The 19,056-nt window shown below is 35.1% G+C and overlaps 1 protein-coding gene across 2 annotated transcripts in view; it reads right to left on the bottom strand.

Annotated features, from left to right (window-relative positions):
* HDAC9 (histone deacetylase 9) overlaps positions 1–19,056 on the bottom strand; it is a 950,572-nt gene that overhangs the window by 563,086 nt on the left and 368,430 nt on the right. Inside the window, exons 1-2 of one of the 2 annotated variants that reach the window (XM_049785708.1) lie at positions 11,657–11,861; positions 11,174–11,236 (exon numbers count right to left, since the gene is read on the bottom strand). In XM_049785708.1, coding sequence (XP_049641665.1) covers positions 11,174–11,195 — 22 coding nt within the window. In that variant the 5' untranslated portion in view covers positions 11,196–11,236; positions 11,657–11,861. Of the gene's footprint in view, positions 1–11,173; positions 11,237–11,656; positions 11,862–19,056 lie in introns of those variants that run through there. The other variant, XM_049785709.1, reaches the window with a different exon arrangement.

Below are 19,056 nucleotides of genomic sequence, written 5' to 3'. Positions count from 1 at the left end.
GTTTCTAAAAATAAACCCTCTGTGTCTTTTGCTGTCATCATCAAGCAGAGACTTGTGTGTTCTGCTCGGTGACAGAAGCATCCAGGCTGCTGTTTTGCCTTTCCATGGTATTAGACATCACTACCTCAAGCCTCCCCTATCTGTCAAGGTGGCTGAGAGAAAAAAGAATTGGACCATCACCCTAAGCACATATTTAAACATCATTGCCCCTTAAACAGACAGTTATCATGTTGTTTTGGCAGCAGGAAGGAATCTGTGGTTTCACATGAATGTTATTCTTCTTTATTTAAACTACTAGAAATAACCCAAAAATGACAGAATGCTCTTTCTATAAATAAGCATTCCAGTGTAGAGTTATATTAGGAGGTAACTCAGATGGCATGATAACGCCTAACAAGCTAATCTTAGACCTGCAATGCCATAAGATAGAAATACCGAAGCTAAGAATAACTGACCCAAAGGAGTCAGCCTTCTGAGGGAACCACAGACATGTGAGCATCTGCAGATTTTAATGCATTTAATGATCTCTGAAAGCTACTTTCCTCAGGGGAGGTAATCAATTATGTTCATCATTAACATGTCAATCAATAATGCTTTTACAATGTATTGATTAATAAAGAGGGGTTCAAGACTCATATAGAAAGTCAGGTTATCAATTTCAGTGCATGCAAGTCAACAAGTTGTCTCTTGAATAATGACTATATTAGCATTTGTGACTGATTCATTGCATGAAGCACTTTCACTTTCTGAATATACACTCTACATGTAACAAAATAAAATTGAATTGAAATGGACTAGAAATTACATGCATAGAGACATTACATCCAGTTTTCTTTCAAAATATCCAAATTGGACCAAAATATATTCAAAACAGGCAGAACCTAATTTTGTTGTCTAGATTTTTTTTTTTTTTTTGGTCCAAGAGTTTGAGGTCATATGTTAAAATCAGGATTTGAGGGGAAATACAAATGTGACTCACCCTCCTTTTCAGGTAAAGCACAATGTGGCATTTGAAATATTGGGGCTCTAAAAAAATGGAACACCGCCATGCTAACACTTGAAAAAAAAAACCACCTTATTCTGAAAAGGTATATTAGTAATGAGTGTTGATTTCAAACAATGTAATGCTCTCCCTTCTGATCTGTGAGACACCATGGGCACTGAGGAACATATGCCAAGTGCTTGTTGATGTTTGTTTCTACGCACAGTTTCTGCTCATGGCTCTGCGTCATTGAGTTCATGGAATTTAGAAGTTGCCTTAAGCCGGTGTTAGTCCTGGATGGTGTTAATTTCCTCTAATTTAATTATCAAACACTGGAATCTTCAATGTAAGCCTCTTCCAAAAAGTCTTTCAGCTGAGTTGCCTGTTCATGCTTCAAAGGAGTAAGCAGCATGCCTAACGTTTGTTTATAAATATAGATAATTGTACTCCTTAGCACCCAGATAGATATGAGAAGCATTATCAGATGCTAAATTTTTCCTCTTGGAAGGAAAGTGGCTGGAACCCAATAGCTGAGAAATAAAATCCAAACCTGACCCAACTGGTTCTTAGTCATATTCCCCATCAGTAAGTTTCTCTGAACCTATTTTCTCTTTTTGCAAAATAGGGTACTACTACAACACCTCTATATCGCTTCAAGAGGTCAGGAAATTACATGAGTTCATTTTTGACTCAGAAAAATCTTGAAATATGACGAAATATAAGTTCAATCACTAATATCCTAAAATACACATAGTCAGAGCAGAGAATAAATATGTATGAAAAGGGTAACTAATGGTAATAATTCTATCTAAAACAAATAGTACCTAATACAAAACCATGAATATATACTAGAACTTTATTTATAAGCACATTTAGAAAGCATCATTAAGAGTAATTAGACCAGAGGAAAGTAGCTTCAAACATTCAACTCATGTTTTGCATGCAAAAGTCTGAGTTCTTCACTCGGTATTGCATGTTGCTGTCATCATATTATCCCCTGAATACCATATGGAATGACCCTCTGAACATGACGCTGGAGTCAGAAGTAGCCTTTGAGCACTGTTGTGTGGTTCAAAATCCTTACTCCCTCCCCTCAAAAAACTAAAATTTAAATCTCATCCACCAAAGATATCTAGTTAAACCTATATGGGTTTTCCAGAAAATCTGGAAATCTAGGCTATGATGTTATTCAATGAAAAATTCTGTAAATGTTTTTTGGTGTTTTTGTTTGTTAAATTAAAAAAACAGACATTTTTATACTTTAATGAAATTGAAATATGGCTAGGAGATTCAACAAAACTTACCTTACAGATTGAAAAATGACATTTACATAACAAAATTTGTAGATTAATTTTTTTAGCATAAATGGTAGGTCACATGGGAAAATAGTAAAAATAAAAATCTGGGGTATTTCCAACCTTATCAACATGCAAAGAATTTAATCACAAGTAAATGACTAACTATACTCTGTGGTTTAGTAAATTTCCATCTTCCTTAAATGTAGTGGTTTTCATTGGATTTAATTATTGTATATTTAAATAACACATATAGAAAATGTCCATTACTTATGATTTTACTATGGAAAAATTAACATTAAATTAATGAATAGGAATTATATTTTCATAAAGGATAATAATTGCTGAATGTTGTATTAATAAACCATAGCATCATAGAATAATCATGTGTATAATTGTTACTTTGGTATTACTAAAAAGTAGAGATCTTTCAAGTACTATAAAAGCTTTTGTATAATTTAAAATTATTTTGTGTGACTTCCTGGAAGAATACTGAACTAGTGAATACAGATAGGCTTCTTTCCTTCCATTTCCTTATTCTCATTTTCCTAAGAACCAAAATGGAAAAAAAAATCCCAATAGATAGGGTGCCACATGGAAGCCCAAGCCACTGATGTTTCAATCTATATTAACAAATAAAAATTAATGGGAAAGGGGAGAGATTATAGAGTATGGAAACCTGATGGGAATTCACAATGGTGATAAGATTAGTATTTAGTATTGAAATATTATATGCCTAAAACTCAACTATTAGTAACTTTGTAAATCATAGTTCAATATATAAATGTCTTTTAAATAATAAAGAATTAAATTTAAAAAATAGAATGAGGATAGATCAAAGCACTGTCACAATTAATCTTGGAATCTCATCTGGTGAAATTTTTATTTTCATTAGTGATTTTCATGAACATTTCTTCCAATAAATTTGCTTTTAAAGTATTCCAATTATGATACAAATGTTCAACTGCAGTTAGCATTCCCAGGACTTGTTCATTACTTTGAAAATATATTAATTATAGCAACATAATGGCAAAATATAATTTTTAATATTTCTAATATATTTCTTTAATGTACTTAAATATACTTAATATGTATTTTCTTTAATGTACTACTATGTACATCTCAATTTTTGTGTTCTTCAAAGTTAGTATCAAAAAATATTTTCTTTTAATTCATAATCAATGTCTGTAATACTCCAGACAATATTATCAGTTCTCTCCTTTCTAAAATTAGTGATTTACAGTCTATAGAGATAGAAATTTTATTCACAATTATTTTATTTTATTTAAGTGTCATTTAATGCAGCCAACTCTGGTTGTATTCCCAGTAATCTATATCATCCCTCAAGTTCTGCCAGAAGTGATGCATGAGCACAGATCCAGAAATAAGTCCTAACCACCAATAGGTGTGACCCCAAGCCCCCCAGAAGTAATGAAGTTATTTTTTTATTTTTTAAGTAATTAAAACTATTTTATTCTAAAAAGCTATACATGTTCCCATGTGGACAAGCATATGCATAGCATCTACAGTACATGAAATGGAGCCCCAAAACTGCATAACTCCCTGGCACTCTTGAGGTGGTCCCGGTAGCCCAAGTAGTCTAGTAGTGGGCCAGAATACAGCTGAGTCTTGGCCCTCTGATATTGGTTAGGTGTGGCCTGATACTAATAATTTTTAAAATCATATTAGACAAAATATACTATGATCAAAACAAAAGTATCTACTATTTATGACAGCTACTGTTATATATATATAATTTCCAATTATTTTCTCTAATTTCTACTGAGAGATAGATAGACAATACAATACTTTATAAAAAATGAAATCATATCATTAATATTACTTTATTCAAAAACTAGAAACTTAAACGAATTCAAGAGAATTAAAAACTACAACTGAAGGGACTTTATGAATAATAGATCTTTCTCTATTAAGCAAAAAGACCAAAAGTTACATTAAAAACAATTAAATATTAGTGTTTACAACTTTTTAAGTTATTTTTTTAATTTTTTTATTTTAATAAATATAAATTATGTCCTTTGCTTCAAAAGCAAAGATATTAGCACTTTTACACTATACCTCCATCTATCTCTCCCCCAATGTTTCCCTTCATGTTGATTAGCTTTCTGAGTATTATTTTATTTATTTTTTAAATTTTATTTAAATACCTTGATTACAAACATGATTGTGGTTGGGTTTCAGTCATGCAAATAACACCCCCCATCACCAGTGCAACATTCCCATCACCAATGTCACAAATATCCCTCCTCCACGCCCAATCCCCCCCCCCCCCTGTATTCTAGACGGGCTTTCTATTTCCCTCATATATTCTCTTTGTTGGGATAGTTCTCAATGTAGTTATTTTTCTAACTAAACTCATCACTCTTTATGGTGAGCTTCATGTCATGAGCTGGAACTTCCAGCCCTCCTCTGTTTTGTCTCTGAAAATTATTACTTTATAAAATTTGCTATTTGTTCTACATAACTATGATCTCACAACTTTTTAAGCAGACTTAGTCTTTGCCGCATTAATCTTTCAAACTTTTCTTGATTTTGTTTTAGGTTCATCTGTTCATTATCGTATGGGTATGACTATAAAATTTTTATGATTAAGAATATCCACCATGTAAATCAATTTCCTTTATTTCTTGGGAATTTACTAGGGTAGAAAATGGGGTTGCACTTTATTTAGAACTTGAGAAATTTCTCCTTATATTCTGACATGGTGCATGTTGCATTTGATAAGACATTTCAAGTCCCATACATTGAATATCCTCTCTACCACAGATCTTAAATTTTTCATATGAATCCCTGAGGAATAAGTCATCACTTGGAATGGCAATAGTCTATTTAGGACTTGGCTCTGTGTTGAGTATTTACAGCCATTTTCCAAAAGAACTCTTAATCTACAGCTTTTTTTGTGTGTGTTATACTCTTTTCTTTATTTTTGCACAATTGTCCTCTATTTCAGTGTTTTCAGCTTTAGGGAATTAATAAACATTTTTTTTATTATACTCTCTTTGTATTTATTGACTTCTCTTCAATTGTCTTAATCTGTTTCCCATTTTCATTCATTCTGTCTTAAGCCTTCTTTCCGCTTCCTTGGTAAAAATATTTACGATATGAATTCTGTTGCATTCTAGTTCCAATGAATATCTGTGTTCTAATCATTATGCGTTTCTTTATTCTCAATCTTTCTCCCTAAATGTCTAATCTCCTTTTTATTTTAATCTACTGTTGTATCTTCTCATCTATATCCTCTTGTTTTCTGGAACTGATGACCTTATCAAGGTGCTTTATTTGTGAGTAGCAATTATTAGACAAAGTCATGGATTCAATAATCTGCTTTCTTTATGCTTTCTTTATGATATTACTCTAGATAAGGGTATTTCAATACTAAAAGCTCTAGGTCATTTCCAGAGTATTAGAGTGTTGCTCTGAAGCAACCTTCTCAATACTAAGACAGTATAAGTTCCTCTCCCTCCATTTCACTAGTTTCTTTTCAAAATCCTTTCAATTCTTCCTGTCACAAAAAAAAAAAAAATACCAACATGATGACCACAAAAAACTACTAAAACAAAGTCACTGAAGTTATCCATCTATTTAATCACTTGGCTTCTCTTCAAATTTAGAAACCTGTAAAAATTTTCAGCAAGTTTTCAACTATGTAAAAATTATATGGAATCTGAGGACTCCACTATTTTCTAATTAATGGCTTTGACTTTTCTGTTTGACTTTTAGACCCAGAGACATATTTCATTAGGTTTTAACCTTTTCTTATGTTCAATTATTGCTGAATATGTGAATGAGAGGAAGGTCCTTATTACTGGTTTATAAACAATTTTATCATCATTCTATTGCCTGAGGTAAGAATTTCTTAAATACATCTTTTCAAATTTTCATTTTTAAAATAAGAATTTTAAAACTCAAGAATTAGGCTTACTTTAGTTTTCTGAATGAATTTGTTGAATGCTATTACTTAATAGAAATAACAATGATGTTGCCATTATCTGCTACCAAATTATAAAAATACTCATTCTTTGCCCCATTCTAAATGGGTCTATTTATAGCTAACACTATACTACCTATAACACTACTACCTATCAAACATCCCAATTGATAACAGTTTTGGAAGTACAGATAACTAGAGATAGAAAATGGCAAAACAGAAACTACAGGGAATATCAAAGTGATTCTTGACTTGACAGCAGCATTTCACTGACTAACATTTTCATAATTGGAATCTCAGTTTCCAAGTTGAACATAACTGACTATTGAATCTAAAATGTCACCAATGTCTCATCAATAAACACCAAATAGGAGGGGGAAATAGTTTTGAAATTGGTAAAGATATGTTCAACATTCGACATGTGGGTCTTATTAATTTCTAGGATTTAATTAGAATAAAACTGATCAATAGTATAGTGGGTAGAATGCTTATCTTGCAGTAACCAAGAGGGCTCAATTGTGGCATCCCATATAGTCTCTGAGCACAACTAATAATAATCCCCAAGAGTAGAGAGTCATAAGTGAACCAGTGAGCTAGTAGCAACATTAGGTGTGGTCCCAAACTATTATAAATTGTAAAAATTATCCCTCACTATAAATTGACTTCTTACTACATATGCTACATAAACCCTAGAAATTTTTCCATAGTAACATCCCAATATTTTCTTTCTTTTCTTTCATTTTCTTTTTTTCTGGCCTCCTCTAGATGTGCAATCAGTAATTACTCCTGGTGGCAATCAAGGGATCATACACAGTATCTGAAATCAAACCCTGGTCTTGAGCAAGCCCAACCCTCTGTATTATCTCTGCAGTTCTTTAATATTTTCTTAATGGTTTTTCTAGGAATATATTTAGAGCACACCTGGAAAACACCTTCTGCTTTCCAGTTATTCTTGAGTGCTGAGTCAATATTTATTATAAGTTAGTGTTTTCCTCTAGTTATCACTTGTTTGTTCCATGGAGGCCAAGAAAGTGGAAACTGGCATGGTAGCAAAATATGCTCCTCATTCTGAACCCTAATATTCTCTATTATAGAACTCTGGAACTAAAAAGTTATTTTGTAACTTTATACTATAGAATTTAACTCTACCTGAAATATGTAAACTGGGATAGTTGGCACTGTTAGAGGAAAAACTGGAAAATGTGATTCACAATCCAATACAAAATAAAGAGCCCTGATGAAAATTATATATATATATATATATATATATATATATATATATATATATATATATATTAACTCATAACATACAAATCAACTAGATAACCTGAAAAATAAAGCAATGACTAACAACAACAAATAAAGCTTTTGTCTATTTTGGGACCACTCAGAGCTCTACTCAGGGATTACTCCTAACTCTGTGCTCTGGGATCATTCTTGGCAGAACCCACATGTGATGCTGGTGATCAAACCAGGCTTGGCTGCATACAAAGTATACAAAGCCTTTATTTATCCTTGTACTATCTCTCTTCCCTCCCCAAATAAGATTTTCTAAATAATTTTTCTCAAGAAATCTTGCCACTGGTAGATGGCAGACTATATCATGAGCCATTTATTTGCCTTTTTGTATAATAAAATATTTCACAACACATTAAGTGCTCTAATTAATAGTCACAGACAGCACAGGAAAAGATTGAATTTTTACAGAGAAGAAAGGGAACAACCAAATTTTAAGTAACTAAAGAAAAAATAAACAAACATGTTCCCATGTAACATGCAATTGAATTTATCAGGTTTGTTCAGTGAGATAAGGTATAGCATTAAAAAGCAAGGGTCCCAACGTATTCCCTAAAAAATATATCAAGAACAACAGACTTGGAGGCAGAGCAATGGCGCAGTGGTAGGGCATTTGCCTTGAACGCGGCTGACCTAGGACATACCTGAGTTCTATTCCCAGTGTCCTATATGGTCCCCCAAGCCAGGAGTGATTTCTGAATGCATAGCTTGCTATAACCTATAAGTGTCACTGGATGTGGCCCAGAAAACCAAAAATAAATAAATAAATAAATAAACAAATAAGAAAGAAAGAAAGAAAGAAAGAAAGAAAGAAAGAAAGAAAGAAAGAAAGAAAGAAAGAAAGAAAGAAAGAAAGAAAGAAAGAAAGAAAGAAAGAAAGAAAGAAAGAAAGAAAGAAAGAAAGAAAGAAAGAAAGAAAGAAAGAAAGAAAGAAAGAAAGAAAGAAAGAAAGAAAGAAAGAACAACATAACTTTTAGAGCATGCTGTTGTTACATTTACCCTGATATGCTGCCAGGGTGTAGCAGAAAGACATAATTATTCTTCAGCATAAAATGAATGATGCAACTACTGTGTTGACTAGCAGTAGTGTTCCTCCTGGAACACAAAGATCTGACTCCTAGAACAGTGCTCTCACACTACTCTGCACTTCATCCTTCTACTCTCTATTCCTTTTTGAGATCCATAATCCAAAGATTCCATTCCCCTCTATGTTAATCAACTGACTTGGCATTGAGGCCGAGATCCAAAAAGGAAGTTAAATAAGATTTGTAGACAAATTAAAACTACAAACAGGCAGGAGAGATAGCACTGCGGTAGAGCATTTGCCTTGCACACAGCCAAGTCAGGATGGAGGTTGGTTGGAATCCCGGCATCCCATATGGTCCCCAGTGCCTGCCAGGAGCAATTTCTGAGCACAAAGCCAGAAATAGCCTGAGTGCTATCAGTTGTGACCCCAAAAGAAAATAAAAAAAAATAAAACACATCCCTCTTTGGCAATTAACTTACAGGATCAACCCTATCGATCTGAACAGCCAGCAACTATCACTTCCCTATAGCAATGATTCTCAAAGCTTACTTCACTCATGAATTGCTAAAAAATATTTTTAAAAACCTCAAATTCTATGAAAATCAGAATTTTGAGGGTTGAAAACAAGAATCACAATTATAAAATACTCCTGATTATTCTAAGTTTGTAAGTCAGTGCATTTGAGGAAGGACACAAGAAAGACAGGGTGAACTGAATTTAAAGACATTCTATTAACAAAGTACATCCTGGTGGTAAAAACAAAAATATTTTTCTGTTTTAAGTTTGAAAAATTAATAACTTGATTTTTCTTATTTATACCTGGCAGATTTGGAAACTAGTGTCTATCTAAATGACTTTTCATTTACTAGCTGGTGCTTGTTCCTTCGACAATTTCAGGGATGGTCCCAAGCACATTCACGTCTTAAAACATTTTTATTTCAGATATCCATCATTAACTGTCAGAAAAATGACGATTACAAATGAAAAGAAAGTTAAGTGCAACTCTCAAAGGTGTTGAGAAACCACCAAGCTAGCAAGGCACTTGAAGATGCGATGTCAGTAGGCAGGTTCTCTTTAGAAGGCACTTATAATTTTTTAGTAGGTAATATCTAACTAGTAGCACAGAGGTACAGCTACAGGATTACAAAGATGGCTACAAAAGCTGTGTTTAAAGAGTCAGTTCACCTTTCAGAAATGAAATACCATCATCTCTCCAGGTTGAAGCCTTGCTAGGTTTTTATCAATAGTCATGGCATTGCTCCATGTGCTTAAGTTCTGGTAGCTAGACAGACACTCCTAATTCTTGTCACATAAGTAGAAACATGCTAATTGTATAACTTGATCTTCTATTCTATCCCTTGTTGACCCAACATCCTAAAATTATAGTAACTAACCAAGGTTTATTGAAAAACTTGCTTCCAACATAGGTCTGTGGAGGCAGAGAAGGTCCACATGAAAAGAGACATCATGCCAACCTGTGGAATATTTCTAACCAAACTGAGCTCTCTAGTAAAACGTTGCTTTATAGTACATTCTTGTCATGGAGAATGATTCTGTCTACAGAGGAATTAAAAATGGTCAGTGAGAACTTTCTGATCATTGAGACTGAGATGAGAACAGAAACAAAAAAAGCCTTCTAGTTGTATGAACTAGCTGCTGGAAAGTCAAGAGAAAAGCAATAATTACAAGTGAGATTCTATTATTTGTAAAAAATACATATCGATAGCATGCCAAGCATTGGCTCCCACCAACCCATCTTGAAGGCGCCTGCACTTACCCAGAGAAAGGAGAAACAGCCAAATCGGCTACTATTATTCCTTTTAAAAACACACCTGCATTTAACACATCTATATTGTCCTCTGCTACTGCTTCTGTCTGGCAATGGCAGGCTTCCCCAATTTCTCAGAAGAAAAGAAAAAAATAACCATCTGCTAATAAAAATGTAAGTGCATTCCAAAAGAGTTGCAGTTTGTGCTGGTGAGAAAAAAAAGCCACATGAAAAAAAGTACCTACGCCACTCGGTAGCAAACACACATCTCAGAAGGTAGGTCTATAAATAGAAGTGCTTCTTGCATGTACACTGTAAATATAAAATCATCAGGCAAGCGGAGGCTGCTGAAGCTCCGGATAGTAACTTACCTGATATTTCAATTCCCATTCAAAAAAAAAAGAAAGAAAAGCTTAAGATCAGCACATATCTTCTGGTTTGGGTTGCATAGTAAGGCAAATCCCCCCCCCACCCACACACACACACACACACCCCTTTTCCCCTTTGACTCCCCAACTACATTTTTCCTTATCCCTGTCTCCTTCCTTCATCAGAAGCTTTGTGATCTCATTTAGGAACAAGCAGTTCCTAAACAGACTTGAAGATCCACAGACCCAGTCATGGAAGGGATTTGATTGCAACCCCACAGACGCACCAAGAAAACAGCAATAGCAACATCCACCGGGGAAAAGCAAAGCAAAGCGTCTCCTTCAGAGAGATGTTTGTTTTTTTTTTTTCTGAGCTGCATTTCCCAAGCCAGCGTCACCCTTCTCCCCCCTCCACCCCATCCCCAACCCACACACACACCCCTTCCTCACATCAAACGTCTCAGTTCAGTTTCCAAAGTGGGACTTACCTGAGCTGATCATACTGTGCATTCTTTGCTGAGCCAAAAGCTGCTCCCGTCCAGCCACCCCATCTGAGGAAAAACACGAGTCACTCTCGTAAATTGTCTGCAGCATATTCTAATCACTCTTACTTCAGCTCAAGAAAGATTCATCTCTGCCCAGGAGCTACCCTCCCTGGTCCTCCCTCCTCCCTGGGGAGAAAGCAAGCCGAGGAAAAACTTCAACAATGATTTCCTTTTTCTGTTCAGTTGGACCAGCACTTTTTTCAACTGGATCTGGAGTCACTTTTTTTCCCCCTGTTACCAACCTGTGTACAAAGCTGAAAAGGACCAAGTAGATACTAAGGCTTTCTGGAGTTTAGGCTATCCAGGAAACTAAATGCAGGTGGGACATAGGAAATGTGTTTCAGGCTTATTGCTTGGTCATAGAATCAGGAGAAAAATAGTCACTCTACCCAGGAGGGGAAAAAAAAAAAAATCAAGCAGTTAAACCTGGCTTATCGCGGTTCAGGCTGCTAGAGTTTCCTTGCGACAATCCCTAGTTCTGCAAGTGGCTTCAGCTGGTGCCCTTCTTCTATCTGTTTGTGGGCGCCTTCCCCCTTTCTGGGCTCTCTCCGCTCAAGTTGGCTAAAGCCACTGATAATCCATTTGCATATGAATCAACAACAGCATGGCCCACAGGCACAGAAATAGAACAATGGTCGGCCTGAGCCAAAAATAGGTCAAGCATGGCCGAGTGATTGGAGCCTGCATTAATGCATTTAAAAATACCCCAGCAGACCCAGCTGTCCAGCCTCTATCTTTCAAACCATAATTCTCTATTGCAGGGCCTTAGCAGCCATTAACTCTTTCCTCCCTCCACACTTGCTTTGCACACTGTCTATCCATCCTGGCAAGCTGCTTCCCAAGAAAGAGAGAGAGGAGAAATGAAGCCTCCTAATTCTTCCTAATTCCAACAGGGCAAATGCACATACATTTCATTTTATTTTTGTAGTGTATGTTTTTTTGGAAGAGAGAGAGGAAAGAAGTGCAGAGCTCTGTATTGGTTCTAAAATAATACTGGAAGCTTTTGCTCATAATGTGGTTTCTGCCTCACCCACGCAGAGCAATCCTGGTGTTCTATTTTTGTTGCCTGTTTCTCTGGCTACACGGCAGTTGGCTGTAGCACTAGAAGCTTCTCTGCCTTCTAGTTTCAAGACTGACAGGAGATTTAGTAGAGGTAGTTCCAGAAAACAAGCACACCCCAGAATAAAATGTTTATGAAGAGCTGTCATGATTTTTCCCCCATTTGCTATTTATATAAGGGAACTGTCCATTTTCCAAATCAATGCCATTTTTGATGGTCCCCAAAACCTTATTTCATTCAGCGCCTGTTGTATTTTAATTTTTAAAACACAACATAAGATTCAGAGCTGAAACTGTTAAGTCTAATGTCTATTTCTATTTACACACAAGAGAAAAAGAAAGCATAGGTGTTTTTGTTTTTGTTTTCTCATAGATGGGTGAAGATTTACTGACACTACTCACCTGTGGACAATAAATACATATGCTTAGCCCCTCCCAATTATAGTTGTATCAAATTGATCTCCACATGGGTTGCCTGAAATATAGGTGTGACTGTTCTGTAGATATAGCTTCTTCAATCGTTCATAGATTACTAAAATTACACCTATACAGAACTATTATAAAGTGAGCTATACTACACAAAATGAAAAATTCAACAGTTTCTAGTATATACTTATTGCATCTTTTCTACACAGGAAGGAGATTTGTACCACAAATTGTAATGCCAGCACCTGGCTTCTCCTCAAAGCACACCCATAGGAGATAATCCACTGGTAAGTGAGAACTCTTCTTCCTTTTCTAAGCAAGAAAAATGTTGGCCTTATTATTAACTCTTAACTAAGGTCTTTTTAGTGGCAACAAGAGAAAGAAAAGGAATAAGCAAGAGTGATTACATTTTCCCAGAGTAATCAGATAGCTCTTCCAACTAGGTTAGTCATAGAATGAGGCAGAAAAAAGGGAACAAGGAGACCTAGCCCAAGGGAATAGTATGCAGCCATCAAGAAATTTTCCTACATAGGATAGACTCATTTATGGGTTTTTGGAAAAATAAAAGACATTGAAATAATTCCTAGAGATGAGCGCCGGAAGGACCTCATGATATAAAGCTCACCACAAAGAGTGGTAAGTGCAGTTAGAGAAATAACAATAACAGAGAGTGAGGGATGTAGAAATTCTGTCTCAAATATATTTGGGGGTGGAGGAGGGAGGAGATGGGGGCATTACTGATGGGAAGGTTGCACTGGTGAAGGGGGTGTTCTTTTTATGACTGAAACCCAACTACGATCATGTTTGTAATCAGGGTGTTTAAATGAAGATATTATTATTCGAAATAAAAAGAAAGGGAAAATTATCATTAAGTGGATAGAACACTACCAGGAAAAGCAGCATTAAATTCCCTTTTCTTTGTAGAATAATTCCAACTTCTTGAATAGTTAAAGCTTGGTTAAAGGTATTCAAACTCCTTTTCCACAGGACAAGCGGTTTGGACCCTGTCTAATAGTATTCTTCAGAAGTGTATCAGTTCACACGTAGAGACTCTTAACACCTATTTACAAAAAGAGTAAAAATAATGGCGTCCTGTGTTCAGGTAAAAATATTTCTATGCCTCTAGTTTAAAAAGGAAAAAAACTTTCAAGTCTCAAACAGGAAGTCTCTAACTTAGAAGGTCCAGCCTTATGTCCTAGAATCCAGCACCTTATCTTGATTCAGAGAAGGCAATTCATCATTTGGAATATTCCGGGAGATGTAATATTGCATACCAAAGAAAAATAGCACCACTGTCTAATGGTTTTATAGTGGTTTTGAGCAGAATATACAAAGCTAGTGTAAAGTATAATAAAGATAATAAAATCCTAGTACTGACATAATGCACTCTTTTGTCATTTAACATCCAATTTATACCCCAAACTATAATTTTCCAAAACAGTCTCCAATCGCTTGTAATCATAAAATAAATAAAACAAAAACTCCAGAAGAGTGAGTTAGTAATTATCCTATTTCTCAGAAGTTCCAGGAAAGGGAATTCAACATAACTTAGCATAAATAATGTGTCTTCTTCATTTCAGCCAAGTTATTTAACTTGAAGTTTATTTACATTTTATCCCTGAATTCTTTCAGCATTTTTTCCATTAGCAGTCTTGTCTTTCAACTCTTTATAATGAAAACAAAGTTTAGAATGAAAGACATTGGATAATTATCATAAAATAAATACCACTTGTTTCTGGGAGGAAAATGAGCATCAATAAACCACCACCAAGCATATTGATTAGTACACTTCATTATCTAGGAATACACAAATGTTCTTACAACTAAGAACTTATTGAAATTATGTAACTTAATTATTTTCACAATCTTTCACTGATGATGGTGAAGAAATATAACTAAGTTTCTTTCTAGTAATATTTGAAAACGATTTTACTGATTGGAGACTACAAATATATTTGATTACAGAAACCATAAAAATACATACAAATGTCAGGCCAAAGAAGATGAAAATCTTTTAAAAATATCAATATAAAAATCTTAAATCAGGGGGCCGGAGAGATAGCATGGAGGTAAGGTGTTTGCCTTTCATGCAGGAGGTCATCGGTTCGAATCCCGGCGTCCCATATGGTCCCCCGTGCCTGCCAGGAGCAATTTCTGAGTCTGGAGCCAGGAATAACCCCTGAGCACTGCCGGGTGTGACCCAAAAACCAAAAAAAAAAAAAATCTTAAATCAGTTTCATAAACATTTTGAAAAATAATCTAAATATGCTCTTTACGTTTGTTTAAAAAATGGAAAACAAACTTAGGTTTCAATTGAATATAAAATGGTAAAGGACAGCAAATTGCTAAAGCACAATGTCATTGAAAAGTGACCATGAGGGGGCAGAAGAGATAGCATGGAGATAGGGCATTTTCCTTGCATGCAGAAAGATGGTAGTTCTAATTCCCAGCATCCCATATGGTCCCCCGAGCCTGCCAGGAGTGAATTCTGAGCAGAGAGCCAGGAGTAACTGGCGTTGCATTGCCGGTGTGACACCCCCCCCCCCCAAAAAAAAAAAAGTGATCATGAAAGAGTCTACAATGTAGAATAGCAGCTTTCCACTGTGCGACACAGGTTAGATATTCAGAACTCTGTATGTTACTAAATCAAATCCAGGAGTGATCCCTGAACACAGATCCAGGAGTAAGACCCGAGTACTGCCTGGTATGGTCCAAAGCCCCAAGTTATCATAAGAATTACGATTCTTTGTGCTCATGTATATAAGAAACAGAACTAAAAATTGGGCTGGCAAGATATCTCAATGGACTAGAAAAGAGAGGAACTAATGATCCAATCAAAACCCGAGAACTTTGTCAGAAGTATCTAATAAACTGCACCCCCATATACATGTAATTAAACGTAGATATCATCAAATATGTCCAAATACATATTAAGACTCTTGCTTACGGTGACCTTTCTCAATGCCTTAGTTGATAAATGAAAACCCCACTGGAGAGAAATAAAGATGGTAGTGTGCCACCTTGACTCCTTTATTCTAACAATGATTTCTTTTCATAAGTAACCTGCAAAGATTTCTCATGCAAGTTCTATTATTCTGGAATTTAGATGCAATCAGTATGCTTGAAAATTGACCTTCATTGACATACTGCATCAAATTCACCTTCATTGACAGATTGTGTTTTTCAAGAAAGCTACAAACTTCTTCCAATGACTTTCACTCATGATAGTCTTTTAACTGATCCCCTCCCATAAAATACGTCGGATTCAAACATCCCTTTTGAAAGAAAAAATGCAGTAATTTTCAAAGCATGATTTACAAGTCTAAGAGTTTTTGTTGCTGTTATTTTCCATTGTTTTCATATAACTGTGTCACTCAAGAATTTCAGAGCTGGGCCGGAGGGATAGCACAGTGGTAGAACATTTGCCTTGCAAGTGTCCAACCCTGAACGAACCTGGGTTTAATCCCTGGCATCCCATATGATCCCCCAAGCCTGCCAAGAGTGATTTCTACGCTCAGTGAGCCAGTAATAAGTCCTGATCGCCGCTCCCAGGTGTGACTCAAAAACAAACAAAAACAAAAAAATACGAATTGCAGAGCTGATGTGGTCTCTCAAACTCAACCAGTGTTTTTTACCCAGGCAACACAGATGAGGCAGTTTATTAACCAATTAATTTGTTGTAGGCATAGAGTTACTTCTAGATTAAATATCCACTACTCATCAAGAATGGTGATGTTCCTTCAAGATCTAGAACATTCATATAAATTTTTGATGCCTGGTTAGTTATTATGCATTAATTTGGTAGGTCGATCCTAAAACTAAGAAATCCAAATCTCTTGGGAGTAAAGGAGGTGTACTTTATTTAAAATCCCTCCAAAATATTCTAATATACAGTAAAATTTGAGAATAAGCAGATTAGGTCAACTTTTCTAGAGTAATAATTACATGACTAAAAATATCAATATACAAATTGCCATTTGGGGTGTACTTTCAAATCATCCAGTATTATTAGAGAAACACTGTTTTTAACAAATAAAAATAATTCATCTGAGTATTATACGGAAGAAGTCTATTGATGTTAATGTAGGAAAAGACTGGAGAGAATCATGTATTAAAGATCTAGCTAACTAGCAGAAGAGTCAGCCTAGGATTCTGGATGTTACACGTATGTTTGTGTTTCTTGTGTTCACTCAACCCCTTTATTTGTATCAAAAATTTTAGACTATTCACTATTTACTCATATTTACTCATCAGACTTTTTTGTGTGTGAAGCTCAGCACATTCAATCTAGAAGTAGAAAGACCTAAGATCATGTCTGTACACTCCTCTGACAGGTGAGATAAGAGAAAATTAATGGTTGTTTGACAGAATCAAAAGATGTTCAATATTTTGCCTTCCAAGTCATTATATAGTGAACATTTACTTTTTTTTCGAGCTCAGCGCAAGCCCTCCAGACATGAAAGTATACAAGCATGGCAGCCTCTACTTTCATGGAAATTTTAGTTTTAGGAGAAACAGTCAAGCCAATTACTAGAGAGTTGGGAAGAAACTATGTAACACTAGAGTTTTTTTCTATATATCTTGGAGTTTCGCTTATAACCATGAATTCAAAAATAATAAACCTTACAGGGTTATTAAGTGAATTATAGAGAATCATATCAAACCTGAAAAAAACATGCATCCAATAAATTCTAACTGTTATTAAAACCACTATGAATAAAAAAATTCCCTAAAGATTTATAACGTATGATAATTAAAATGAATGAAAAATTCTATTTTCCAAGGAATTATAGAAATTCTAAAGATAATTATGTATTTCATTAAACACTGTGTTCTTACCCTGTTAGAAAACTTTATTCAGCACATTGCTATGACTGTGCTTTATATTATGTCACTAGACTGTAGCACAATGTCCTGTGCATAGTATGACACTGGATATATATATATATATATATATATATATCATATTTTTTTCAAACTATCCTATTAAATGACTAATCTTTTGGAGCAACTCATTTATACACTATTCATTATTGTTCACTTATAATTGTATCTAAATATTCTCTGGGAAGATCTTTAGTTGAAATAAAGAACCGTTTAATTGCAGTTTTATCTTTTGTATTTGTTTTCCTTTTCTGTTGTGGGTCTCACAGTATAGCATAAACACCCCAAAATGATTAGACAGAACTACCAATATGGCTCAGTGATAAAGAAGGGTCCTTGATTTGCAATGGGGAGGTACTATGCTTGATTCCTGACACCAAAAATAAGGGAAAGAGAAAAAAAAATTGGAACTGAGAGATAATGCAGGCAGTAGAGTGCATGTCTAGCATGCACTAGTGTATGTCTAGCATACAGTCCTCCAGCATCACTGAGAGCCCAGAATCTTGCCCTCCAAACCACTGGAGTGGTTCCAGTATCGGCAGTACAGCACAGCCCAAGCATCACATCCTTTGGTCTTTGCACTGATTGCTTGGCCCAGTAGACCAAGAATTCCCAATGAACACCATTGACCTTCTGAGCACTGCTTCAGAGCACCTCACTCCCAAAAGAAACCAACAAAAATGTTAGACATCAGAGTATGATAGAAATGACTGGACATAAATTTCTAAATATCATCTCTTTCAATTTGAGTGAAGAAAGCATTAAAATACCTTTATTGTGATAGCTAAAAAAAAAACTGGCAATCGGTGATTATGTAAAAATGCACTTATAGGGTCGGAGAGTGCACTTATAGGGTCGGAGAGATAGCACAGAGGTGTTTGCCTTGCAAGCAGCCCATCCAGGACCAAAGGTGGTTGGTTCGAATCCCGGTGTCCCATATGGTCCCCCGTGCCTGCCAGGAGCTATTTTTGAGCAGACAACCAGGAGTAACCACTGAGCACTGCCGGGTGTGGCCCAAAACCGAAAAAAATAAAATAAAATAAAAAATGCACTTATAGAAATAAACCCCGTAACTGATAGAACTTCTATAAAAATCTAGATATCAGTTGTATTTTTCCACTCATTGCATTTTTGCTTGAATTCCCTTGCTTATACCATCTGACTCAAAATTCAGAAAGAAATATAATGTGGTTTCAAATTTCAACCTTATCAAAAGTTTTGAGAAACCCAAAACACAATACATGATATAGAAAGCAGGTATCTTTCTACTTCAAACTATTTCAAATTGAAAATCATATTGGAGCACGGTATATATATATTAACATACCTGCATGTAAATATCATATACATTACCTATAAATCTTGTCTTTTCCTTGAAATGCCATGAAGTGCTTCATGCTAAAAATGAAATTTTCATTCTTTTCTCAAAGTATCTATTTTGAAATTCAAATCAACCT

The sequence above is a fragment of the Suncus etruscus genome, chromosome 13 (assembly GCF_024139225.1).
Source record: "Suncus etruscus isolate mSunEtr1 chromosome 13, mSunEtr1.pri.cur, whole genome shotgun sequence".
Classification (NCBI taxonomy): domain Eukaryota; kingdom Metazoa; phylum Chordata; class Mammalia; order Eulipotyphla; family Soricidae; genus Suncus; species Suncus etruscus.
This window is presented reverse-complemented; position numbering and strand designations above follow the sequence as displayed.